The sequence below is a fragment of the Streptopelia decaocto genome (genome assembly GCF_964273445.1).
Source record: "Streptopelia decaocto genome assembly, chromosome: 3".
Classification (NCBI taxonomy): Eukaryota; Metazoa; Chordata; class Aves; order Columbiformes; family Columbidae; genus Streptopelia; species Streptopelia decaocto.
Genome location: NC_138656.1, coordinates 120,019,850 through 120,046,485, shown reverse-complemented (window position 1 = coordinate 120,046,485; position 26,636 = coordinate 120,019,850). Strand labels below are relative to the sequence as shown.

At 53.6% G+C, this 26,636-nt stretch overlaps 2 protein-coding genes across 3 annotated transcripts; one reads left to right on the top strand and one right to left on the bottom strand.

The window, feature by feature from the left end:
* Positions 1-1,283: 1,283 nt before the first annotated feature.
* Positions 1,284-4,381, top strand: STMN4 (stathmin 4; the record flags this gene model as incomplete). Of its 2 annotated transcripts, none has more annotated exons than XM_082048172.1 (5): positions 1,284-1,334; positions 1,731-1,826; positions 2,788-2,996; positions 3,193-3,384; positions 3,871-4,014. In XM_082048172.1, the coding sequence occupies exons 1-5, from the start codon at positions 1,322-1,324 to the stop codon at positions 4,012-4,014; spliced, it is 654 nt and encodes a 217-aa protein (XP_081904298.1). In that variant the 5' UTR covers positions 1,284-1,321. The 2 variants fall into 2 exon arrangements, with proteins under 2 accessions (XP_081904298.1, XP_081904299.1); XM_082048173.1 differs by lacking the exon at positions 3,871-4,014 and adding an exon at positions 4,322-4,381 and having other exon boundaries at positions 1,289-1,334; positions 2,791-2,996.
* Positions 4,382-9,188: 4,807 nt separating this feature from the next.
* Positions 9,189-21,307, bottom strand: LOC309438081 (techylectin-5B-like; the record flags this gene model as incomplete). The annotated part of the gene is made up of 6 exons (XM_082048988.1): positions 9,189-9,335; positions 9,876-10,071; positions 11,327-11,543; positions 12,931-13,068; positions 13,842-14,064; positions 20,885-21,307. The coding sequence occupies 6 exons, from the start codon at positions 21,305-21,307 to the stop codon at positions 9,189-9,191; spliced, it is 1,344 nt and encodes a 447-aa protein (XP_081905114.1).
* Positions 21,308-26,636: the final 5,329 nt, after the last annotated feature.

The following is a 26,636-nucleotide window of genomic DNA, read 5'->3' as shown; positions in this document are numbered from 1 at the left end:
AGGGGGGCACGGGGGCTGGGAAGCAGAGAGGGAAGGGAGCTAAACAGGGAGGGGTTTTCCTGTTGGAAAAGCCTCTGAACACCTTGACCAGCATCTTCATCCAACAAGGAGGAGGAGTGGGGCTGGTACCCTTAGGGATGAACCCCATCATCCTCTACATTTTGGGTCCGATGGCCATCTCTGCATTTTATTGTCGTGAATGCCTAGAAGAAGGGGTTCTCTAGCATGAAATTTGTTCAGGTGTGTCCCCCGCTCAGCAAACCCAGGGAAAATGAGGGTTTGGGTGGTGACACAAGGGGTGGGAAGGGAAGATGAAGGCTGTCAGAGCTCCCGGCGCAGCCTCGTGTCACCACACGAGCCATCCGAGGGTCCCCACCCTGCCTGGGCAAGAGCCACCGAGAGAGAGCGAACCCCTCCAACTCCCCTGTTCACCCCTGGGTAACCCCCAAGCCCAACCAGCCCTGGCACCGGGGGTCACCTAAAAGCGGGGGAGCATCTCCAAAAAAGGTGTCCCCGGCAGCGTGTCCCCACGTTTTGTCCCTGTCCCCTCCCTGGCAGGTTATTTGTGAGAACGCTGTGTTGGATCTCAGCAGGGTGGGGTTGAGGGGTCGGGGTTTATTGGGAACTCCCCAAGTCGAGCTGGGTCGGGGTGTGTTGTGGTTGTGGAGCTGACAGCGCCCTGGTGTCCCCAGGATGCCCATGGTGGGGGTTACCCCATCCCTGGGGGGCTGTGGGGATTTATGACTCCCCATTTTAAAGAAGGATTTTAATTGTTTCTTCCTTTAGAAACAAAAACCATGAATAATTCAGAAAAATCTCAGCCCATGCTTTGGGGCTGCTGGGAAGGGCATTTCACCGGGAAGCCCCTCTGATGGCACTGACACCCCCTCTGTGCACCCCAGAAACCCTGGGAGAGGGGGATGGCCCCTGGTTATCCGTATTTTAATGGGTTTTTGGGTGTTGCTGCCCCTTGCCAGGTCTGGCGCTCACCCTGGGGGTGGGTGGGGGGTCCCAGGGATGCCCCCACTAATGATCCACAGCCATGGGGACCCCCGGGGAGGTTCCCGGTGGGATGCAGGAGATGGTCCTGGTGCGTCAGCCCATCTGCAAGGGGCAAGCTGAGTACTGGGGCTCTCTAGACATGAGTGGGGGTGACAGCAGGGGTGGCCTTAGGACACACTGGTGTGTGTCACCCCAGCGTCACACCGGAGTGTCCCCCACATCACACCAGTGCCCCACCCCCTGGGACACCCCACACTGATCCCAGCTCTTTCCTCCCGCAGGAACTCTCTTGCTGAGGACGCCCAAGGATCTCCACGCCATGACTCTGGCTGGTACGTCACCCTCACGGGGTCACGTGTGGGGACAGGGGGCAGCATGGCTCACCCAACGCCATGAACCCAACCCTGGCACCTACCCCATGCCTGGGCACCCCTAGTTTGAGTGGGGTCCCATCCAAACCACCTTGGGGGTGGCTCTGTCCTGGGACACCCACAGGTTAACACCCCAGGACTGACAGAACCCCTGTGGCCATCAGTAAAGCACCCTGCCTCTGCGTGCCTCGGTTTCCCCTTTGCATGCTTTGCTTTCCCCACTCACGTCACCTTGTTTGCAGTATCTGGGCAAACTTTGGTCCCAACCCTTCCCTGACACATGGCATCCCCCACCCCAGATGCTTGGCAGGACCCCCCCCAACCCCTCTGACCCCCAACCCCACCATCTCTCCCCAGCTTACAAAGAGAAGATGAAGGAGCTGCCTCTCGTCTCCCTCTTCTGCTCCTGTTTCCTCTCGGACCCCCTGAACAAGCCGGGGTACACGTATGAAGGTAGGACCCTGCTGCCCATCCGCGATCCAGGGGTGCAGGAATGGTGGGGACTGTGGGGGGCTGCAGACCCCCCCTTGGCATGAGCAGGGTCACCCTCAAACCCAGAGAGGTGTCTCCACTGTCTGCTGGCACTGGCCGGAAGCGGGGGACTGGATCAGGGTTTGGGGGGACTTGGGCAGTCCCACAGCTCCCCCTCCACCGCGGCTCCACCGCACGAAGCGCCGAGCGTGGGCTCAGTATTTTTAGGCAGCCGGTTCTGGGTGATTCAGGCTGATTCATGTTGGCGGGTCCAGAGACGATGGAGGGGGATGCTCAGCCTTGGGGGGCTCCTCCTGGCTGGGATCTGCAGCTGCAAAGGGGCTTCATGGTCCCGTCCCCAGTCCCCAAAGCAGGGCTGATCTCTGTGTCTCTCCTATGGGGATGCCCAGCCCCTATTTCACCCAAATATTCCCGGGTCATATCTCTTGATGCGCGTCTTGGAGTCCCAATCCCAACTCGTGACATTGCGGTTGAACCGCAGCGGTGCATTTGGGGTGCGGGGGTTTGGGTGAAACCCATGGAGCTGGTGGTGGCCCATTGTGGGGGCTGCAGGTGCAGGACCCTTTTGAGCAGGGCCTGTTGTAATAGGACAAGGGGTGATGGTTTTAAACTAAAGGAGGGAGATTCAGGATGGATATAATGAAATTGTTTGTGCTGAGGGTGGTGAGAGCCTGGCCCAGGTTGGCCAGAGAGGTGGTGGCTGAACCATCCCTGGAGACATCCCAGGCCAGGCTGGACGGGGCTCTGAGCAGCCTGAGCTGGTGCAGATGTCCCTGCTCATGGCAGGGGGAGCTGGGGGAGCTTTAACGGTCCCTTCAACCCAAACCATCCTATGATTCTATGATTCTATGACCCTGGGGATAGTTTGCCCAAAGGGGTGGGATGTACCCATGCCAGTGCTCAGCCCCTGCCCCTCTCCCAGCAGACACGGTGGACCTCACCTGGTGCGTCATCTCCGACATGGAAGTCATCGAGCTCAACAAGCGCACCTCAGGGCAGTCCTTCGAGGTCATCCTCAAGCCCCCATCGTTCGATGGCATCCCCGAATTCAATGCCTCCCTGCCCCGGCGGCGTGACCCTTCCCTGGAGGAGATCCAGAAGAAGCTGGAGGCAGCAGAGGAGAGGAGGAAGGTAGGTCTGGTGGCTTGTGCACAGCATTTCAGCATGGGGACATGCCCTGGGGACACCAAACTTGGGCTGAGGGTGCTCACTCAGCAAAGTGCACCCAGCTTTGGGGATGCTGCTGAGTTTGGAGAGGGTGGTTTTGGCCAGGAGGAGGAGGGCCCCATGGTCCCCATGGCCATTGTGTCCTCTTTGCCCACACCAGTACCAGGAGGCTGAGCTGCTGAAGCATCTGGCGGAGAAGCGGGAGCACGAGCGGGAGGTCATCCAGAAGGCCATCGAGGAGAACAACAACTTCATCAAGATGGCCAAAGAGAAGCTGGCGCAGAAGATGGAGTCCAACAAGGAGAACCGTGAGGCCCATTTAGCCGCCATGCTGGAGCGCTTGCAGGAGAAGGTGAGAGCCCAATGAGGAGGGAGGGGGGACTTGCTGGGACACCAGTCTAGGAGGGTGTCACAGAACCCCTGGGCACCTTGCATGGCTTTTGGGGTGGCATCATCCCCTGGGGACACCACCAAAGAGGAGGGTCCCTCTACCCTCCCACTGTGCAGCAACACCCAAAGGCAATGTCCCACCTGGGGTGGGGGGGTCCTGCCTGACATGTCCGTAGGCTCGTGAGTGGTTGGTGGGTGGAGAACTGGGACCTACATCTCACCCATGAACATGCAAAGCCTTTGCTTTCCCCATGTCCCACCATGGTGGCCTTGACCCACCACTGGCAATTTTTCCACCTCCGGGGTGGCAAATCTTCCCCTGGTCCCTTTGCCAGAGGCCACGGAGCCATCAGCTCCCCGGTGGAGCTGGAAGGGTCCGTACTGCCATGCTTGGGAGATGCTTCCACCCTGCCAGCCGGTGCAGACCTCTTCTCTCTCCCCGAAGCAGGTCTGTTCCCAACCTCAGCATGGAAGGTCCCACCCTCACCATCTCCAGCTCCCTCCAAAACATCCCTTCTGCAAGGAGCTCGCCCAGTGCCCTTCACCAAACGCCTCAGCTAGCCTTGAGTCAGAGGTGGAGAGCACCAGATAATGAAGGACAATCCGAGCTAACCCCATCTCCTTGGGGCTCCCGGTCCATCCCGTCTGGTTGACATCTACCTCCTAGCTAGAGGGCGAGGACAATCTGTCCCCGAGTGCCTCCACAGTCCTTAAAATCACCCCAGGGGAGGAGAGGACGCTGTTGACCCATCGGTGGTGTCCCTCGGGGGATGAACCTCACGAAACGCCCTGGTGCCTTCGAACCCCTCCGAAGCCGCTGGCCAGCCCGTGGGGACCCCGAAGTCCGTCCAGCTAATGCGTGTCCCCCCCTTCCTTCCCTCCTACCCTCCCCTCCGCAGGACAAACACGCAGAAGAAGTGAGAAAAAACAAGGAGCTCAAGGAAGAAGCCTCCAGATAAAGAGGCGATGGTGGGACTGACAGCTCCGGGGAGGTGGCGGAGGCTGCCGCAGCGCAAGGTCGGATGGTGGAAGGGTGGACGTTCCTCTGCTTTCTTTGTTCGTGAATGTCAAGACTTGACAAGTGAAGCCATCCTAGTCGTTTTGGGGAGGGTGGGGAGGGAGGAGGAAGGAGGGAGGGTGGGCGGGAGGGTGCCGGCTTTGGGATGCCCATCTCCTTGGTGGGTACCACGACCCACCCGTCAACCATGTTTGGAGGAGACAGCCGAGGGCTGGCGAAGTAGAGGAGGTGGTCCCCCCTGGGGAAAAGCCAGGGGGGATGGAGAGGGTGGGGAGGGAAGATTTGGGGGGGAATGTGCATCGTGTGTGACTTTAATTTGGTGCTGGGCAGGCAGGGTGGGCAGGCGGGCATCCCTCTGGCTTCCTTCTTCTCCACCCCACCACATTGATGGGCAGTGGCATCTCTTGGTGCCTCTCCCTCCCTTGTTCCTGCCTGGACTCAGGGCCTTTTGCCCAAAGCGGGTGTTATTTGCCCATAGACCTTACAGAACCATTTTGGGGAAGGGGCAGAAGAGACGCCCCCATTGGAGGTGGTCAGAGGGTGAGGGTCACTTGCTCCAAAAGCTTTATTAGGCTGTAGGAGACCCTGATGATCCTTTTCAAGGGTGAAACTCAAAAGCCCCATGACTTCCCAAAGAGCTACATTTTTTTTGTAAGAACCTCTTGAGAATCACCTTGTGGGAACTCGGATGAAAGCCCCTTTTCTTCAGTTAGAGCAGCTGGAAAGCCATCAGCTTTTAGAGGTGGTTATTCCAAAAGGAAGATCACCCCCATGGAGAGTGAAAGCAGGAGAAGAAAACAAGGCAGGGTTGCGGAAAGCGTGATGTAAGGGATGGGGAAAAACAAGAGAGAAAATGGAGCTGGGGGAGCCCAGGCTGGAGAACTGGAGGTGGAATGGTGATGCTTCCCTGGAGAGCAAAAGATAATGGCCATAAGGAACCCCTGGGGGCAGCGATGGCAGCTCCTGGTGACAACAGGGCAGGAGAGAGGCCAGTTTGGGAACCCACCAAGAGCCCAGGAGGTGTTTTGTGGGAGCTGCTGGGCAATCCCCTAGGTGACCTTTGCCTCCAGGGAGGGGGAGCAAAGCAGAGAACTTGCAGTGAGTCCCTTCCCAGCGGAAGGGGTGGCAATGTCCCCTCCTCTCTCAGTTGCCAACAGGCACTGGTCCCAGTACTACCATGCCCTGGCACCTCAACAGCCTCCAACCCTGATGCTAACAAAACCTTTGGTCTCCACTATGGTCAGATAAGGCTTCCCAAGCTCTGATGGAACCACATCTCTTTATGTGAGCTGTGAGATGCTCATCCAGACCCTGGAGCCCCGAGGGGGACCAGTCCCGGTGGGGGGAGCATGGGAGAGGGCAGCAAAGGAGACGGAGGGGGCTGTTCTAGCTGTGACACGAGCTGTCCTTTTTTTTGTATACAACTATTGTAAATAAACTGCCTTGGCATTTCTTTCATTTTCTCATGAACTGTGCAGTGTCTTCTGTGTGGTGTTTGTGGGTTTTTTGGGGGGGGCATCCCCAGGTCATTTACGCTGGGAAGGGGAAAGGGACTGGGAGGGGGAAATTAAGGTGGGAGGCAGCGTGTGCATCAAGGAGATGAGTCTGTTTTACCCCAATGCCCCAAACACCTTGTAGATCCATTTGAGGTGTTCTTAGAGTTTCCCATCTGGTTCCAGAGGGCCCCATGTTCTGTGGACCCCATGTCACCTCTGCCCACCCCATGTGCCAGCCATCGATAGCCCATTGGTCTCCAATGGCAGAAGACACCCACATCTGGGTGAAGGGTTGGAGTTCAGAGCCTCACACCTGGGCATCGTGCATCAAACATCAGAGAAGAGATGATGGAGACCAGGTCCTTGCCTACATGGTGGAGTCTTCTCCTGAAGCATCATCCCATGGGCACAGCCTGGATATATAAGGGGCAAGCACAAAACAAAGATTTGGTGCCTTCAAGACACCTCCCAAGGAGACATTTCATGGCACACGCCAGAGTCTCAGGGCTGAGACCTGGGCAGACCTCTGTACCTGATCCCACTTCTCCTACTTGATGCAATCCCATCCGTAAACCCCAGCCCAAGCAAGACCTGTGCTATGAGTTGCACCCCCTGAACATCAGAGGCTGTTCTGCAGAGCAGACATGACAGATGCCACTCAGCTGCTGACCTCAATGTGGGGAAAGAAGTGTTCACCACTGCAAAGTGACACGTAACAGATCAAAGCACCTACAGAAACAGCATCCTGGAAGGGCCACCAGGACGCCAAGCGAAGAGGTGAATCTTCCTGCCACCAGCCCACTGTCAAGTTCTGGGCTTTTTCTGGCTTGTGTGTCACCAACACTGAGCAGGGACATTTCTGCCACTTCATGTCCTTCCTCTAGTCCATAGCCTTGTGCTGGTTTCTCAGAAATTCTAAATTCGGGCAAGGTTCCAGCCATTCATTCATGGAAAGCTGGCACTGGTGATCAAGGTGTGTGGTGGGACCATTGGACGCCATAACCAGCTGAGGCCTCTACAGGGAACTGGGGGAGTCATTACAACTATTCAAGGACAAGGATCATAGAACCATAGAATGGGTATGGGTGTCACAGAATTGCGACTAATAAGGGGGGGCGAAAAGTAACTAGGGGTAGATTATTTGGGTTGAAAGAAAGAGGTGCTAAGGCAGAAACAGAGAAAAAATACACAACAGGAATAAGGTATGAAAGCAGGTGAGGAACACAGGAGGATGGGATCTTTTGGTGGCTGGAGGATGGACATCTATGGATGGTGGTGACACTGATCTGGGGACCCAGCCACATGGAATGCCGTTGGACAACTGGTTGGACTATCTATTGGGGCTGTGTCCAAAAGAGGTTAAAAAGGGACACGCACCCTGGTATGAAGAGTTGTGGGGAGGGAAGGATGGTAGAACTGTAGCTCAGCAGTAGTAGTGTGTTATTTCTACAGTTTAAGAGTGATACCTTTATCATTGTATTTAATAATGTGCAAAATCAGATTGTAGGTGAATAATGATAATGAGATCATTAGTTCATTAGGTTGTTGCTTATTCAAGCGATTTATCAGCCTCTTCACAGAGTATTGCTTAGCCGGGGGACATCCTGGTCTTTGGGACGTTTGCAGTCTAAAGAGGGAAGATTGGACCCTGAAGGAATGGTGTTACATCTGAGACACACGTGCCACAGGGCAAGAGAGCTCTCCTTCCACATCTGGGAGCGGCCAGATGTTCACCACAAGTGATGATACAACAGCAGTGTGGACCAGCCCACGGCAACTCCCAAGCACCATCTGATATGTCTTGGGGACACCCCTCAAGGAAGATTACCAAGGCAAACCCAACAGAGGGAAAGACAAATTACATTCTTTTATTATCTGGGGGATATTAGTTTGTAGAATGCTTGGAAGATAATTTTTTTTTTGCTTGATCTGCCCATGAGAAAATGAGGTTCCAGGCAAAATATTGTCCAGAACAGTGTAAAAGCTACAGAAACCATCAGGGAGCCAGAAGAACATCAAGTGGGAGACAAGTAGTTGGGAGGGACGGTGCTTTGTCCGTGATACATCTGTCTCTCCCATTCACTGAACCCTCTTTGAACTCATCGGCACACATGAAACAGGAAAAAGGTAATTTCATTAAATATTCGTCACCAAACACAATCAGGGCTGAGGCCAAGTCCCGGCCTCCATCTCTTGATCCTGCGAGGAAGCAAAGTCAGGAAAAAAGGAGGATCACTTGCATCAGCTACGAACGGAAAATGAAAAGACGGCAACGATGAATCCAGAGTAAGGCAGTAAGAAAGTCTTAAAATCACGTCTGATCATTCCTACAGACCACTATTAGGGTGGACAGAAAACTCATCAGAAGTTCTTTGCCAGACAAAGGACAGAAAAGTTAAAATGGAATGGAAAAGTTGAAAACATTCAGCTTTTTAAATGTTTAAATCTTTTCATTTGGAGTATTATTATCACAGCCAGCTAGTGTCCACATGTGTGACACAACCCCTGCCAGGGAAGGCGAGGGCCACTGCAGACCCTCCTCCTCGTTTGCCCATGGGCTTTGTACGTTGGGTTTCCTGGCCATCTCAGCATCTCCTGGCCATCTCAGCCTCTCCTGGCCATCTCAGAATCTTTTGGCCATCTCAGCACCTCCTGGCCCTCTCCTCAGGGCCATCTTAGCCCCTTGGAGCCACCCGAGCACACCCCTGGGGTGGTGGGACCTTCAATACCAAATACATACGTGATGATATGAACTTTGCCAAGATCAGAGAGGTGTTCATCTTACAGAGGAAGAATTGGTCTGTCATGTCCCAGGTGGAAAACTCATATAGGATTGCTAGTTCTTCTCTTCCCTCTAAAATACCATTGGGTTGGTAGCCAGAGACCTCAACATCTCCACTCAACATCAGGTCCAACCTCAGTGTGTGGCTGACTCCCATCACCAACTGGATTTAGTCTCGAGCCTTGGGGATGCCCAAGCCTGCTGCTACCCAGTGAAACGGTGAGCCACATGTTTGTCTTTGCAAAGCCCTTTTCAGCAATCACCTCCACGTTTTCAGGAGAGCTTTCACCACCCAAACACTTGTTGAAAGTCTTGACACCTCTGATGTTGGTTCCATTCTCTCCAAAGCAAACAGGCAGCAACAAGCATGGTGGCTTGGTCCCTCAGGGATGTCCAGCATCAGTTTTTGCTCACAGCAAACTTTTTCCAGCCCTCTCTCCCTAGTGAAATGAAGAATGTCCCAGGCTCCTTCATGGGGAGAGGTGGGGCCGGAAAGTGCGCGGCCGAATCATCATGACCACCTTCCTCAGGGAGTAGTAGTCTGTGTCCTTCCACGAGTACCACACGATACCATCTGGCCCCAGGATCTTGCGGTTTTTAATGGAGTATCGGCCACCCTGTGATGCAGAGCAAGAAGGATGGTCAGGCATGGGAAACACATGGAAGCGTCATCTGAATGGGAGCATCTGAAAACCGATTGCTCTGAGCAAAGAATTTAATGATGTTGTGGTGAAAAGAGCAAGTAAAGCCCAACATTTTTCAAATGGTCCCAATGGAGCTGCTGTGCATCCATCCATCCATCCATCCATTCATCCATCCATCCATCCATCCATCCATCCATCCATCCATCCCATGGATGGCTGCATGAGTCGTCCATACCACAAGTTTCCACCACATGGCCCCAAACCCCGGCATGCTGAGGTGTCTCAAAAGACATGTCTGGCCCATGGAACTGAAAAGGCCGGATTGCCTCAGCGCATTGAGAGCAGAGGTTGGTCAAGCCAGGAAAGATTGCTATGATATGAGGACCAACAGCCTCCTCCAAGGCTTGGGCCTTGTATACTAATACCTGCATCCTTATCCTCCCACTTTACCTTGTAGTACATCCCGCTGAGTTTGGAGAAGAAGCACTTTGCATCCTCATCCCTCCCCCTTACCTTGTAGTACACGCCGTTTAGGTTGGAGAAAAAGCACTGGTGGTACCACCAGCCTCCGTGGGAAATCTCAGCGCAGATGTTCCCCGAGTCGGGTGTGCTGAAGCTCCTCTTGTTATGATACCAGGCAAAGGAATCTTCCACTGTCCCGCTGAACCCATCCACATGCAGGCGGTAGTAGTTTGCCTCATCCTCAATGCTGCAAGCAAGGAAGGTTGGACTTTTTAATGGGGAGTGTTTGAGTCTCCTGTCCAACCTGGATCCTGCATTCCTGGTGTGAACACTTAGCAATCATGGAGCTGCTCTGGCCAGGCTCCCTGCTGTGATTCATCAGCTCTAAAAGCCAACGATGATGTATTTTTCCCTTCTGTGGGATGTAGACGATTTTGTCTTGACTCAGGGCACTTGTTATAGGGCTGAACTGGGCAGAGCATGACTCTAAAACCACAATAAAGGACCGTGGCAGCTTTGGCAAGAATGACCCTCTAATTACACATCCCTGCCTCCTCTCCACATAACAAGCATTCCACTCATCACCTAGACTGAGCTAATTAGTAACCTGGCCCCGGGCTAGCAAAGGCTGAAGGTCACTGCCACTACACATGACGTCTGAGGAGAAAAATTGAGGTCACCCTTCATAGAATCATAGAATGTCCTGAGTTGGAAGGGACCCACAAGGATCATGGAGTCCAGAGCACACGTTTGCTGCTGGAGGATGCTCCAGGACACATTAAAATTATTTATTTACTTATTTATTTATTTCCCAGCAGTTTTGGTGTCTACTCAAAGCCCTCAAGCTTCAAGTGTCCCCAGGGTGCAGTGCTCCCTTGAACATCCTCCCATGGTGGATTCCTCCGCAGTCACCCACAAACATTTCCAGTAGAGACAGCGAAGGAGTTCATCTGGGACAGACTAGGTCACCCCTGATTAAGGAAGGATGTGGCTGGTGTGGTATGGATAAATAAAATACCAGAGGAGAGGAAGAGCTATGGACACCAATGGACATTACGTCAGGCCCAGCAAATAAAAACCGCGAAGTAAAGAGGGTGAAAATCAAAACAGGACTCTAAACTAGGCAGATGCCGGAGGACCTTCCCAGCAAGACCATGGGATTCTAAACCCTATTTTTGACACAGAGGTTGATGATTTCAGCAGAAATGAAATCCCTAAGTAGCTGGGGACTGTCCATTAGGTCCTACAGCTCCCTTCCCCTGGGACTGTGGATGTTGACCATGACCAGACAAGACTGCACGTTCTCTAGCTCAAACCCAGGCTTCAACCTGGAGCAAAAACTGGTGGTCAAATCCAGGTGGGAAAGGAAGGACAGACAACTTGGACCCAGTCTGAAAAGCTCTCTAGATACAACCATTCTGATCTAAACAGTGTTCCCATGTCTGAAGATCATTGAGCAAGCTGCATCTATGAGAAGCAGAGAAGGCCACCCCACTTTTTACCTGAAGACCTGGTAGAAGGCGTGCTTGTGCTTGTTGTTCCAGTCCTCCAGGTCAATGCGCAGAGAGTAGTCCCCTTGGTTTGTCATCTTGTGGATGTTCTCGTTGCCCAGCCAGAACTCACCGTGGAGGTCCCCAAAGCCCTCCTTGTACTCGTTCCAGGTCCGGTTGAAGTCAACTGAGCCATCCTGACGCCTCTGGATGACTGTCCAGCCGCCACCTGCCAGAAGAGAGACAAGGTAAGACGGGAGTCTCCAGGGAGCATCCAAGGTGTCCCAGACAGACCCCTTAGTGGTGTCACCTCTGAGGATCCATCAGCTCAGCATGGTGTCTCCTTGTCACTTCCACTCCCACCAAGTGGCAAAATACAATGTTGGTTGCTGCATGGGGATAATGTAATGCCCATCATAGCTCATGGAAAAGGGCTCCTACCTCTCCTACGTTGGTTCATGATGATGTTCCCTGTCGACTGTCCCAGATCTGGTTTTAAATGAGAGGGAGATGATAGTTCTTGGGAGGCAAATGTTTTGGGACTGGAACAAACTACAGATCCTGGAGTTTGGAGATTATTATGTACTGTTCCTGCAGCACCACCAAGGCACACAAGCTCTCCCAGTATTGTCTCACTGTGTCCATCTGCTCCCCCAGCTGTCCAAATCCCTCTCTTTTCTCTCATTTTATTCCAATATTGTAAGCTTGCGGGGGAGACAGGGGACTGGGACAATCTTTTTATTTGCTGTTTGTACAGTCTGTCACTCTACAGTGTCCAAGATTGTGTTGACAGCCATGCAAATAATAGTGGTGACATAACAGTGACCACATTGTCTGAACAGCCTGTTTCTTAATGAGCACGTGCATCCCAAAGCTGCAGCCACCTGTAGATACCACAACAGGGGAGATATGTGCGTGTGGGGAGCTGAACCCCTTCCTCCAGCATAGGTTGTGTGATGTGACACATCCACCCAAGCGGCAGCAGATCCGTGGGGCAAGGAACTGACGATCCATCACCCCATTTCCCTGATAATCGCCGTTATTCTTCCAAAACTCAAATGTCACAGACTAATTTTGTTAGTAAGTTTACACCTTGGGATGACAGCAGTGTGCTCCAGATGGATTTTTAGACAGCAAGGGTGTGCGAGGTCATCTGCTCCCTCATTTACACTCCAAAATACCTGTGGGAGAGGATCTACCTCCCGTCTCCTCACATCAGCACAGCTACAAGTAGTGGTTGCCCACACATGGCCCTCAACTACCCACAGGTGCTCCAGATACCTCCCAGTGACCAGCTGCCACTCCACAAGGGCTTATTTTTCTGCAAACCCTGTGGTGTATCCACTAGTGTGTTGCAAATGTCTTGGATGCATGAGGACATCTCAAAGAACATTGAACATCTGTATTTATGCAACTAAATCCCATAATGTCTGGTTTGAACTATTCATTCAAACCCCTTCTATAGTCAGCAAAGAGGATAAGTCCTCTGTCCCTGGAGAAGAGCCCTACTGGAGATGCTGCTCTCAAAATAACTCAGATATAAGATGCAGCTCTCAGATGAGGCAAATCCCACCCAAAGCTCTGCTAGAAGATGTTGTAGGTGTGTCCTGCAGTACCTTCAGTGTCCATCTCACACAGCACTTCAATGGGCATCCCTCCGACCAAGGGCATGATGCTGTAGACCCCAGAGCGCCGGAGCCCGTTGTAGTAAACGGAAGCACAGTCGATGGGGCAGTTCCTGACGTGCTTCACCTCTGAGAGAAAAAGCAGAGAAACACGACGTTTAGTGCACGGTGTGGAGAAAAGGGCTCACAAGAAATACCAGTTTTATGTTCATGCAATCGTACAGTGGAGCTGGACAAATAATCCTGGATTCAGAGCTTCTCCCGAAGCTGAAAACCTCTGCAGCAGGCTGGCTTCACGCCTCAGTGAAGTGGCTTCATTAGCACAGACCTGCACTGAAGGATGATGTGGTTGCGGGATGATCTGCAGTTCAATGCCAACCTGCTTGTCAGAGCCTAAGCTGGACCCTGAGAGTGTCTCACCATCCATGGAGAGACAAAGAAGCCACTGAGGGACAGGACCACTCTCCTAGGCAGCGTGGAAGCCATCCCAGAGATGTCCATTGCCCTGAGGAGCCCATCTGGATGTCTCGGAAAGGCAGGTTGGGTGAGATACAATAATAGAATCATTTTTGGCTGGAAAAGACCCTCAAGATCACCATGTCCAGCCATTAACCCACCCCCAGCACTGCCCCATGACCCTAAGAACCTCATCTCCATGTCTGTTCAACCCTCCAGGGATGGTGACTCCAGCACGGCCCTGGGCAGCCTGTTCCAATGCCCAACAGCCCTTTGGGGAAGAAGTTTTTCCTAATATCCATTCAAAATAGATATCTAGATAGGACTCGTGGCCAATGCAAAGGGGATTTAAAGCCGTTTTCCCAAACCCTTTCCCTACAAAACCCCTCAAGAGAGGCTGTAAGGACAAAGCATCCCCCCAGCCAGCCCCAGCAGGTCCCCATCACCTGGATGGTGCATCTCCTCCTGCAGCCTCATCTCGGCAGGGCTGAGGCAGGTGGGGTTGCGCCAGGCCCAGTCGGTCAGGACGGAAATGTTGTTTATCTGCGCCTGCATGTCGTAGAGCAGCGTGGCCTGGATGTGCTGCAGGGTGCTGGCCTCGCTGTACCGGTGCTCCAGGTCTTCCACCCGCTGAGCCAGGCTGCGGTTCCGGCCGATCGCCTCCTCGTGCTGCAGGGAGAAAGAAAGGTGGGATGGAGGGATGCCTGGGGACTGGGTCGTGGTCCAAGGAACCCCCCAGGGATGGCCAGCAGGTGGAGGGAGGGGATTCTGCCCCTTTGCTCCGCTCTGGTGAGACCCCCTGCAGTGCTGGTCCAGCTCTGGGGCCTCAGCACAGGACACACATGGAGCTGCTGGAGAGGGGCCAGAGGAGCCCCAGGAATGACCCGAGGCTGGAACAGCTCTGCTGGGGGACAGGTGAGAGAGTTGGGGGGTTCAGCTGGAGAAGAGAAGCTCCGGGGAGACCTTAGTGCGACCTTTCCAGACTGAAAAGGGCCAAGAAGAAAGATGGAACAGACCTTTGAGCAGGACCTGTTGCAATAGGACAAGGGGTGATGGTTTTAAACTAAAGGAGGGAGAATCAGACCAGACATGAGGAAGAATTTTCTACAAGAGGGTGGTGAGAGCCTGGCCCAGGTTGGCCAGAGAGGTGGTGGCTGAACCATCCCTGGAGACATCCCAGGCCAGGCTGGACGGGGCTCTGAGCACCCTGAGCTGGTGCAGATGTCCCTGCTCATGGCAGGGGGGACTGGGGGAGATTTAACGGTCCCTTCCCATCCAAACCATCCTGTGACTCAATGATTCTATTGGCAGGCAGAAGAGCAAGAAGGCAGTGAGGCAGAGGAACGCTTGCTGCCTGCTCTTCATGGAGACCAAGGATGGTGCCTGCACCCTCACCCTGCAACCCTGCACCAGCCCCCAGCCCATCGTAGGAGCCACAGGCAGCTTAATATTCAGGTGCAGAAAGGCCACACATAGGCAAGCCCAGGTTTGCAAGAGCAACGCAAGAGTATAGGGTTCCTCTCCAAACACCCTCCAGTCTGCAACCCATCGCAACATGGGTGTGCTTAATACGTATTTAGCAACCACTTTTGGGATTTCCTTCCAAAAAGCTGTCCGATCTCCCCTTGAACTATGTGATATCTTTATAACATTATAAGGATCTCCACAGACTATCTGAACGTAGCATGGTGAGCCATCTCCTGCTCTTTGGGCAGTCACTGGTGTCCTGTAAACAGCAATGACAACAACCAGGCTATGCAAGCAGTGGGTGTGATACAGGACCCCAGCTTCTCTCATAACCCTTTTCCTGCTTGTTTTTGGGACAACCGTTGTGTAATCCTGTGCAAAATGACCACGCAAGGTGGCTGGAGATGTGCACAGCTCGTATCAGGAGATGGAAGACCCAGAGGCCCACCAGCACACACCAGACATGCAGACTCACTCGTCACTCTTGTTCAGGGCTCCATGTCCATTAGATGGCAGAGCAGACCTTAAACAGCACCTCCAAAATCCCACAGCAGCCTGGGAGCCCTCCCCACCTCCCTGGGACAAGGCAACAGCTCCACACCTTCTCCCCAAACCCTCCCCAGGGTCCGGCAATGCTGGAGCCCCGTCAGCAGTGAAGGGATGTTGGTTCTGCACCAGCACTGCCCTTCCCTGTCCCCTGATGGGGACCTCTCTTCCTCCATCACCCGCTCCGTGTCACTGCCTCAGGCTCACCAGCCACCACAAAGCCTCTGAAAATAAATGGGTTTATTTTCTCACCTCCCCATCCCCAGCATCAGGGGTAAATCTGGATTTTCAGGTGCCTGTGCAAGCTTGCAGCTTGTTAAATAACCTTGGGGACACAGATCTGGCACTCGACTCATCAGTACCAGCAAAACCGCAGCAGTGCTGCCGGAGGTCGGGGATTTCCTCCACCTGAAGGGGTTTGCATGCCCAGAGCAAGTTTTCTTCCCTTGCACCTTCTCCCAGAACCCGGCCCAAACCTCAGTCCCCATGTCCTGCCGGGACACGTCGCGTCTTGCTGTTCCCAGGAGGTGGCATCGCCACTGCTGGGTTATTGTACCAATAACTAACGGCAGCTCTATAAAATCCTTCCCACTGCCCCCATGACCCTGCTAAAAGCCCACCGAGCTTTCCCCCATCCCCAAATCCAGACAGGAGAAGGTAGAGAAGTGGGGATTATGGCATGTAACGGCACCGTGTTTTCCTTCCCAGCCTTGCAGTGTCTCCAGCTCTAACATAAATCTGCCGTCCCCCCAACCTGCTCTGTGAGCTGTGACTGATACAGGCTTCCTCCAGCTCCCTTCACCCACGCATCAGCTCTCTGCGTAAACCCTGTGATGCTTTCTCCCAGACAATCCCCTCCTCCACAGCTCATACCTCTCTTTCTTTGCTTTTTTTCCTGCTGCTGATTAAAAACAGCACAGCCAGACTGCCCCCCAAAATGCCCTGATGCTGCTCCCTTCACTGCGTCCCTCTGCTCTGGTGGGACTGGGATGTATTTTTGCACCATGGGGTCCTGTGCACGTCCCAGGTGTGCAAATGCAATAGGGCTGCAAATGCACAGGGAAGGCTGGATGAGGTGGGTCCTTTTGCTCCCTAAATCATGTCAGAAGGAAGGAAATGGGGTGGGAAGAAAGGACATAGATGGGGCAAACTCATCTTCATTGTTCTCTACAACCGCCTGAAAGGAGGTTGGAGCTGGGGGGTCAGACTCTGCTCCCCAGGAACAAGTGATAAAGAGAAACAGCCTCGAGTTGCGCCAGGGGAGGTTGAGGTTGGATGTGGGGAACAATTTCTTCCCCAAAGGGCTGTGGGGCATTGGAACAGGCTGCCCAGGGCAGTGCTGGAGTCACCAGCCCCGGAGGGTTGGACAGACAGACATGAGGTTCTCAGGACATGGCGCAGTGCCAGTGTGATGGTTGATCTTGAGGGTCTTTTCCAACTAAAATGATTCTGTGACCCAACTTGGGTGTCCCCGTTAACCTGAGAGGAGCTGTGACCTTGAAGAACCTCTTGCTCTCAGCTCAGAGAGACGTCTCGGCTCGACAGACCATCCCACGCCGAGCTCCCAGATAAATCCTGATGGTAAAGCCCAGCGAGACCAACCAGTAGCAGCCAGAGGCTGATTTAAGAAGACGGATTAAGGGAGCAACCGCTCCTTGGTGGGAGGAATGGAGATGGAAGAGACGTACCCGTGCTGACACAGCGGGGAGATGCGAGGGGATGAAGCATCTTCCCAGACTGGGCACAGGCACTGGGAAGTGGCCAAACCAACACAGAGGGAAAACTCCTTATGGGAGCATCCCGGAGTCAGCAGGGAGCAGAGATGAGGAGCTCAGCAGCTCTTGTTGCCTCTGGTTCCGTCTGTTTGATTATAAATCCCTGCTCAGCAGGCAGCTTTGCTTCTTGCTTTCCCCCACTCTGGTACCACATTCATTTTCATCAGCTGAACTCTCCAGATTTGGTTTTCCTCTTTCTTCTTCTAGGCCTCCCATCCCTTTGGTTTTTTGGATTCATGGGAAAAAAGAACTGAGGCTGAAAGAAATGACTGGGGGTGTCCAGCCCACCCTCCTGCAGAGAGCAGGGCCGGTTCTCAAGCTGGATCCCATTGCTCAGGGGCCTTTTACAGTCGAGGTCTGAAACTCTATAAATGATCTCAGAAGATCTCAGATAGAAACACAGAATCATTTTGGTTGGAAAAGACCCTCAAGATCATCAAGTCCAAGCGTTACCCCACCCCTGGCACTGTCCCATGTCCCTGAGAACCTCATGTCCGTCTGTCCAACCCTCCAGGGATGGTGACTCCAGCACTGCCCTGGGCAGCCTGTTCCAATGCCCCACAGCCCTTTGGGGAAGAAATTGTTCCCCACATCCAACCTCAACCTCCCCTGGCACAACCTGAGGCCATTTCCTCTGCTCCTGGCGCTTGTTCCTGGGGAGCAGAGCCCGACCGCCCCCTGGCTCCAAGCTCCTTTCAGGCAGTTCAGAGATCAGAAGGTCTCCCCTCAGCTCCTGTTCTCCAGCTGAACCCCCCAGCTCCCTCAGCCGCTCCCATCACACTTGTGCTCCAGCCACTTCCCCAACTTCAGGATGTTCCCCTCTTGAGTGCCCTAGTATCTTGGTGGCATGGATGTTGTTGACACTGTCCACAATGTATGAACCACCTGGAGACACTTAGACAGGACCTGGAACGTGGCTGCTCCAGGACACCTGGGTCCACCCTGTATCCCCCTGCTCTCCTTGTAGGGTGAGAACACCAGCAGCTTTCCAAAACAGACACATCTCCCTCAAAGCTGCTCACCTGGGCTCCTGTTGAGGAGAAACGAGCTCTCCCGAGTCATCTCACCCTCCAGGAGACATCCAAGAGGTCCTAGCAGCATCTATGTCTACATTCGCTGTTCAGATCCCTATGAGATCATCTGGATCTCACAGATACCCTTGCGTGGAAGTGGGCATGAGGAATTCCCCTGCTTTGGTGCTGCTCCAGAAGAACCCTCATCTACCAGCTTCTGTGCAGCTGTGAGACACAGGCGGGCGAGCCAGGGTATGATGTGAGAGCATCCACAATCTAAGGATGATTCAGTACAAAAAAAACCAACAAACCAGCAAATAGCAGGGAAATGGATAACAAGGTTAAAAAATAAAATAAGGCATAGAAATTTCCAGGAGGGTGACAGAGAGACAGCAAGAGCAGAAGCTTCAGCCACTGCTGATGGGCCAGAAAGGGAACTGCTGGGACATGGCCTTGAACAGGGCCCACCTGAGCCCTGCAGCACATAAGAAGGGGGAAACATGATTATCAGGAGTATTATGGGCTTGTGTGACTGTGTGAGACTATTGTGGAATCATAAAATGGCTGGGGTTGGAAGGGACCTTAAAGATCAGGTATTTCCTACCCCTGCCATGAGCAGAGACATCTTCACCAGAGCCCCGTCCAGCCTGGCCTGGGATGTCTCCAGGGATGGAGCATCTACCATGCATGGGTGCATCCATGTCTATGTGCATATATATATATATATATATATATGCATGTGCATATATGTGTGTATATGCATGTATGAGGGGTCTAAATGACAGCAGCTGGAAAGACCTGGAGTGTTCCTATTTCCCCAGTGAACCTAATTGTGTGTATAACTTGCTAACAAACATCAAGATGGATCAGTTGATGCACAGGAGGAGACCAGCAGGGTAAGGAGGTGCAGGACCTGAGCATGGATAAGATACCGACTGGGAGCCTGTGCTCCCCATCTAATGACTCCTCATGAACACTGAGTGTCCTGCTTGAGGCCATCAGCTCAGGTCCCTCTAGAGCCACCACTAGGCAACCAGCATCTCCAGAGGGAGATTTGTCCTCCCTCTGACTCTGAAGAGACTCTGCCACAGACCACTTTGCCTTTGGATGGGTCATTTCAGACCCTGGAAATGAAGAATGAATTAAGAGCATGAACACTGCAGGGAAAACATTTAGTGTGTTACCATCCATCTCCCTCCTTGGCTCTGAGCTGCAGAGGTTGGTGAAAGAGCTGCAGGTCCAAGGAGAACCAGGTGTTTTGGGGCCAGTGCAGGGAGCTGGGGTTGGGGCAGGAGAGATTAAACAGTCCAAAATGTCATCAGGGGATAGATGTGGGAAGTCAAGAGACCAAAGACCTGTTGCACCAGCTTGTCCCAGTCCAAGCACAAGGAGAAAATGGGAAAGTGGGTGAGAAGGTAAGATGGGGACAAGGACCAATATGAGAGGAGGGACCCTGGGTGGGGGGCACTGAGTGACTCTGCCTGAGCAGGAGCACCCATCCTGACTCACATACCCCCCTCCCTTCCTCTGTCACCCCAGCAACAGCTTGCACCCATGGAGACACCCACGGCACAGCTGCCCACCCAACAGTGTGACCATCAAACAGCCCCTGCAGCCTCGGCACAGCCTTGCTTTCCCCGTGGGGCTGCTTGAAAGGAGTTTTCCAAACAGGGGCTCCAAGGTTGAGCATGAAAATAAGCCAAATAGAGAATAAACCACCCCCAGAGCTCAACCATATCAGACCTCGTCTCCTCCAAGGGCAAAGACAAAGGTGCTGGTCACCCAGCAGTCTCAAGGCTCTTCCATTGCTGCTGGATGTTCCACATGTCTCATCAACAACCCCATGAGACATCTTAGCTGGGAAATTACTCCTATGGCCAGCAAAACACATCCTGATCCATCCCCGCGCCTGGTTACAGCCCTGGGCAAGCTGCTGCTTGCTGCTGCTGAAAGCCAAGGGTTTGCTGGGTAAAATCATGGGGCAACACCAAATCTCTGAGAGCTTCAGAGGTGCCAAACGAGGTTGGAAAAAATATATTAGTGTGAAGCTTCAGGCTGTGAGGCTGGCGAATGGAGCTGGGGTGGGATGAGCACCACAGAATCGTAGAATCATTTTGATTGGAAGAGACTCTCAGGATCACTGAGTCCAACCATAACCCACCCTGGCACTACCCCATGTCCCTGAGAACCTCATCTCCATCTGTTCAGCCCTCCAGAGACAGTGACTCCATCACTGCCCTGGGCAGCCTTTTCCAACACCTGACAACCAGAAAGGAAACTCCAGGAAGAGTGCTGTGGGCTGAACATCAGGTCTTCTCCTTCTCAGCCATGGCCATCCGAGATGTGGTCCTTCACTGGCCACCCAAAACTCCAGGTCCAGCCCTGGATCCCGCTATGGGCAATGGGATGGATCAGCAGCCCCTCCTAGGCAGGCTCAAAGGTGGAGGAGATAGCACAGATAAAACACCAAAGGGTCTGGGGCTAATGTTAGGAAAGATCAGCCCTGGAAGGCACCTGGATCATGGCAGGAGGAGCAGCTGGGGTTTAATGGATATCCCAGCCATGGTCAGAACAACACCACATGGTTCACCAGGTGTCCTCCTCCTGCAGCTGCTGGGAGCTGGAAGGGACCATGGGGACGGACCAGGGACAGCTGTGCAGAGGGTTCTGCAAAGGGCAGCCCTTTACCTGGAGCTCGAGGACTTTGATGCGGTGCCGGTGGTTCCTCAGCTCCTCCTGTAGCTCTGAAATCAGTTCCCGCAGCTCCATAACTTGCTGCTTGCGCTCTTCATTCTCATGGAGCCAGTAGGACACCTCATCAGTGCAACGAAACATGTCCGGGCATCGCTGCTCGTCCCCCTGGGGCAACGTGGCCACGATCTTACAGCGGCCATTGGGCAGGACCTGGTTGCTGTACTCGCCGCACTGGATCAGGCCCGTGCCCTCCTGGGGACCCTCATGGTCTCTGTACCCCGCGGGCAGGGACTTCTGCAGCGAGGGGCTGCTCAGCGTGGCCACCAGGATGAGGGACAGCAAACCCACCCTGGTAGAGCTGGTGCTGGGACACACCTCCATCAGGATGGTCCCCGGGGATGAGCCCACGTGTCTCATCATCAAACACCATCAGGGGGAAAGGTGGACACCCCCAGGACATAACACCTGGTCTTCTCCTGAGAGTCAGTGAGTGACATTGCAGCTGTATGGGAGCAGAACGTCAGTATGGACACCAGAGCTCCCACCAAGGGGGTCACTGCAGGCAAAGGACCTGTCTGTGCCCACAAGGCATCCTCCTTGGTGTCACCCTGTGGCCACCAAGCTCTGGTGGGAGAACTTCCACTGTCCCAGCCAGGCTCCACTGGCTTGGTGGTCTGCGTTTCCCCTCCTGGTTGGCTTGGGGAGTGCTGAGGTCTGGCTGGGGATGGTCAGCCCCTTGGGCAGGGCTTTCTGCCCACGCAGGACCATGCACGGAAAGGAGGTGTCTCCGTCAGATGGGGCATCCCACTACTCCATTGCTCCCTGAAATGGGAACCAGAGCGAGGAGACAGGTGATAGAAAGGAAGGATGAGCAACCAACCCTCCCCATCATGCTGCTCACCCACAGCCACCTTCTCTGGCCCCCTCCAGCCATTCACACAGTCCAGGCACACAGGGCACAGATTTGGGGCTCACTCCATGTCCCTGTGCATGATTTTCTTGGCAGATGGAACTAGAAATGAAATTTAAAAGTGAATTCTCGTCATCTACATGGGCAGCCCAGACCACCAACCGACCCCTGGGCAGGGTTAGACCACCCTGGGGCAGTCTGGATGGACCCTGGCTGTGGGTGATTGTCCCAGGTATTCTCAGGTCCAAGGAGCGGGACGGGGATGGAGGGGCAGTGGCCAGGTCACCATCCAGATGAGAAAATACATTACTTGGTCCCTTTTATCCAGAGCCCCATCCCTGGAGACATCCCAAGCCAGGCTGGACGAGGCTCTGAGCAACCTGAGCTGGTGAAGATGTCCCTGCTCATGGCAGGGTGGCACTGGGTGAGCTCTGAAGGTCCCTTCCCACCCACACTATTCTGTGATTTGGAGAAATCGAGTTCCCCTTGCAGCCAGAGCTGCCCTCTGATCCCTGCCTTACACCAGGGCTCCCAGCCACAGCATCACCCTCTGCCTCTGCTCCCAAGGTTTGTCTCCACCAAAAGCCATTCCCATCCCAGTCCGGTGAGGATAAGGAGCTGCGAGAGATGCCACATCTCCCCAGCAGCATCCCAGCTCCCAACATACCTTCAGAATTCCTGGTCAGGCTCTTGGGCAGCAAGAGCAGAGAGCAGCGAGCACCATGAGAGCAGGGTGTGATTTAAGGGAGGCTAAACGCTTATTCCCCCTGATCCTATCACCGCGCTATAAATAGGGCCAAGAGAGCCGCCGGTTTCAGACGACGCATGGGAGGGAGGAGCGCGGGTCCCGGCGTGAACTTATCAGCATATGGGGGATTAAGTCGGTGGCTTGGCAGGAGGACAAGGCTTCCCCTCACCTAGAAAATCCCCTGTCCCACCCCTGGGATGTGTTTTGGGAGAGAGTGGGTTCATCTGGCATGCCCCATCCCAGCCGTTTTGGGGGGAGAGCTTCCCAGCCTGGCCATGGACGGGGGCTCAGGGCAGGCAGCAGCCATCATTTGTTTTATCGCCTAGCCCAGGGCTCCGTCTTTGCTTTTGCAAGGGAGTAATGCCAACAGTCTTGATTAATTACATCTGCTAATCATTCAACCGAAGCTAAAACCAGATATTTCCATGTTGAACAACAGTGTCGGCTGTTGTGTTTTCCTCCCTTAATGTAAAGAGTTTCCAGATGATGTTCCCAAATTGATTCTCACAAAGGAGACACTCAAGCCAGCTCAGATGGCCACCAAAACCAGAGGAACTGCCTGGAGAAGGGGAGTTTCATTAGCAAACATCTGCTTGGGTGGTTGGGAGAGACGCTGAACCCCACTGTCCTCCAGCAGCTATCCCAGATGGCCACGTCAATGTCCTTGGGAGGACCTGTCACCTCCATGGACAGGACCCTCCTGCACTGCCAGTGGCCCCCAGTAAGGCTGAAAGAAGGCTGTGGGTGACAAAGGGGGGACACAGCTTGCATGACACCCCAGCATCCCAACCCTACGTGCCATGGTGGGGCCATGTCCTGCCCTGACTTCCCCACAGCTGGATCCAGCCGAGCAGATCCAGTCTCTCTTCCCCTGAGAAGGATGCAATCCCAGTTTAGCTCTAGGCTTAGGCAGAAAAACTAAAAGCCCAGCTGAATCACCAGCTCACAACCAGCTCCCAGCTTTGCTTTCAGTGTGTAAAAATCTTTGGAGAAGGGGGTTCACTTGTTTTCTTGGTCTCTGCAAGGGAGTTGGTCGGGGCAGTGCATGGGGATGTCCTGCGTCCTAGTCCTGCCAGCTCAGGATGTATCACTGTGTCCCTGGGGAGATTTCTGCACCTCCAGCACAACAGGAATCTCTGTGTTCATATCTGCCACCCAGAGAGGTTTGGAGAATGGACGTCAGCAGTAAGTCCCTGTGCAAGCTGAGGTTGTCCCAAGCTCATTCATCTTTTTGATGAATGGAGTCATAGAATCATAAAACTGTAGAATAGTTTGGGTGGGAAGGGACCTTCAGACCTCATCCAGTGCCACCCCTGCCGTGAGCAGGGACATCTGCACCAGCTCAGGTTGCTCAGAGCCCCATCCAGCCTGGCCTGGGATGTCTCCAGGGATGCTTCATCCATCACCTCTCTGGGAACCTGGGCCAGGCTCTCACCACCCTCAGCACAAACAATTTCTCCCTCATGTCCAGCCTGAATTTCCCTCCTTTAGTTTAAAACCATCACCCCTTGTCCTGTCACTACAGGCCCTGCTCAAAAGTCTGTCCCCATCTTTCTCATCGGCCCCTTTTGAGTCCAGAAAGGCCACACTAAGGTCTCCCCGGAGCTTCTCTTCTCCAGCTGAACACCCCAACTCTCTCAGCCTGTCCCCCAGCAGAGCTGTTCCAGCCTCAGATCATTCCTGTGGCCCTAAATGAGGTCGAAGCATCCTCGCAGGAGCTGTGCCAGCCCAGCATGCAGCCAGCCTGGACAGCAGTGCTGCGTAAAGCACGGAGGGAAGAGGGACCCTGAGATCATCCTGCAAAGCTCTGCCGTGAGGGACACCAAGAAGTGCTGTGTGAAGGGACACCACGGGCAGAGGATGGGAAAATGGGGCTGTAGACAAGGGGAAGCCAGAGAAAGGTCATTGAAGGGAAGGGAGGAGTGATGGTCCATCTAGACGTGATGAATGTGAAGACCGTTCAGTGCTGACACTTCTCTTCGGGCTGGATCCCACCACTGCACCAGCAAACCCCACTTCACCACCACAAGATTTGTTCATCTGGCCAGATGTAGATATTTACCCTCCAGGCTTGTCCTGAGCCACCCCATGGCCAGTGGAGAAAATAAGGATGTGAAGGTAGACACCAGCATGACTAAAAGGTGAATTGCACCCCATAGCCATCTCTTTATGGGGCGGTTTGGGGGATGTTGGGGCAGGGAATCAACATCTTACTCTTGAATGGCAGTCAAGAGCTCCTCCAGCACAATGAGCTAAAGACCAGCTTTCCTTTATTGCACACGAGTGGATAGACATTTAACGTGCTCGTCTATAATGAATCCATTATCCTCGCCTTTCACGGAGGCCCTACAGTTCTGGTTCCCCCTTTTCATGGCCAGTCATGGTGGGGAGGAGGGATGGAGCCACGTACAGCCTGACCCTTTGTGTAACCACTCAGGAAGCTCTCTCCCCGTAAATGTTTGGGCTCCTAAATGGATCTGACCTCCCTCCTCCAGCCCCTTTCCCTTTCATTTTCTTCTCCCTATTATTTTAAAAACCAGCCCTCATCCGGATCATTAGCGTCAGAGGCGGAGACGGGCGCCGAGCGCCACATGGAAGAGGCGAACGTACATTTTGTTCAATGCCCCCTCGAGTGGCGTTTCGCTCAAGGCTGCTCCTTCACAAAGGGAGACGTGAAAATGGTCCCTGCTGGTAGCTCATCGCCAGCTGCCCCGACAGGGCTCGCTGCAAAGCTGCCTCTTCAGGGAGACAAAGAGTGGCCATTTCTTCTGCCTTCCATTGATGTCTGAGTTGTTTGGGGAGCATTTAGAGAAAAAGGGGGAGCAGGGAAGGGAGGGAGGGGGGAATTCAATGAGTCTCGGTGATGCTAATAGAGATAAATGGCTCTGAAAGACCCAAGGTTGAGCGCTCCACGTTTGGTCTGTTCATCTTCAGCATCCTTCCCGGCTCTTTGTGGGGACGTCAGCTGCAACCCCTCCATTGGTCCAGGATTTCTGGTCTCATCCAGAAAGGAAGTGAGGAAGCAGACTCAAGTTGCGCCGGGGGAGGTTGAGGTTGGATGTGGGGAACAATTTCTTCCCCAAAGGGCTGTGGGGCATTGGAACAGGCTGCCCAGGGCAGTGCTGGAGTCACCAGCCCTGCAGGGTTGGACAGATGGAGATGAGGTTCTCAGGGACACGGGGTAGTGGTGGACCAAAATTACTGTATGATTCTATGATTAATTGAAGCCAACACTAGGAGAGCTGGGTACTCCTTGGTCAACTCTTTCGCAAGCTGTAGATGCAGATCACACAACCCTGTTTGTTTTCAAGCATCCTGGTGAGCAGCTGTTGTTGAGCACCCATCTCTCCCTCAAGATCATTGAGTCCAACCACTCCTCCACCCCTGGCACCGCCCCATGCCCCTGAGAACCTCATCTCTGTCTGTCCAACCCTCCAGGGATGGTGACTCCAGCACTGCCCTGGGCAGCCTGTTCCATGCCCCACAGCCCTTAGGGCAAGAAATTGTTCCCCACATCCAACCTCAACCTCCCCTGGTGCAACCTGAGGCCATTTCCTCTCATCCATGTCTTCTGCTTCCTTGCAAATGTAGGAATGCACAACATTTCTCTGGGTATCAAAATTATTGTGTTGCTACCCCATCCCAAATCCCGCTCCATCTGCTTCTCGCTGTAGTTTCTGGAGAGATGAGGTCCCCACCACTGTCGCCCACGTGCTGCAGCTTCTCCAACCTTCAACAGCTCACGCGCTCTGCGTGCAAACAGCCCACCAGCTCTCACATGGTTCTCTCTTTGAGGAAGAAATGTCAAAAAACTGCAATACTTCTCCATTTATTGTTCCTGCACAATGGAGTGAAGAGATGGTCCAGGTAACCCTGGATAAGCCCCCATCATTCACTCTGCCCTAGAGGAAAAGACAAACTAATCCAACTCTACCCACCCCAATCTCTTAGGATTGCAATGACTCGGATTAGCTCCCACCACTAACACAAATAATTGGTGTTTTGCTATAAAATAATAAGCAGTAAGAGGCAGTTCAGAGGTTCTGAAGACCAGGGAACCCCAAATCAGAGTAAACTTTAGTGCTGCT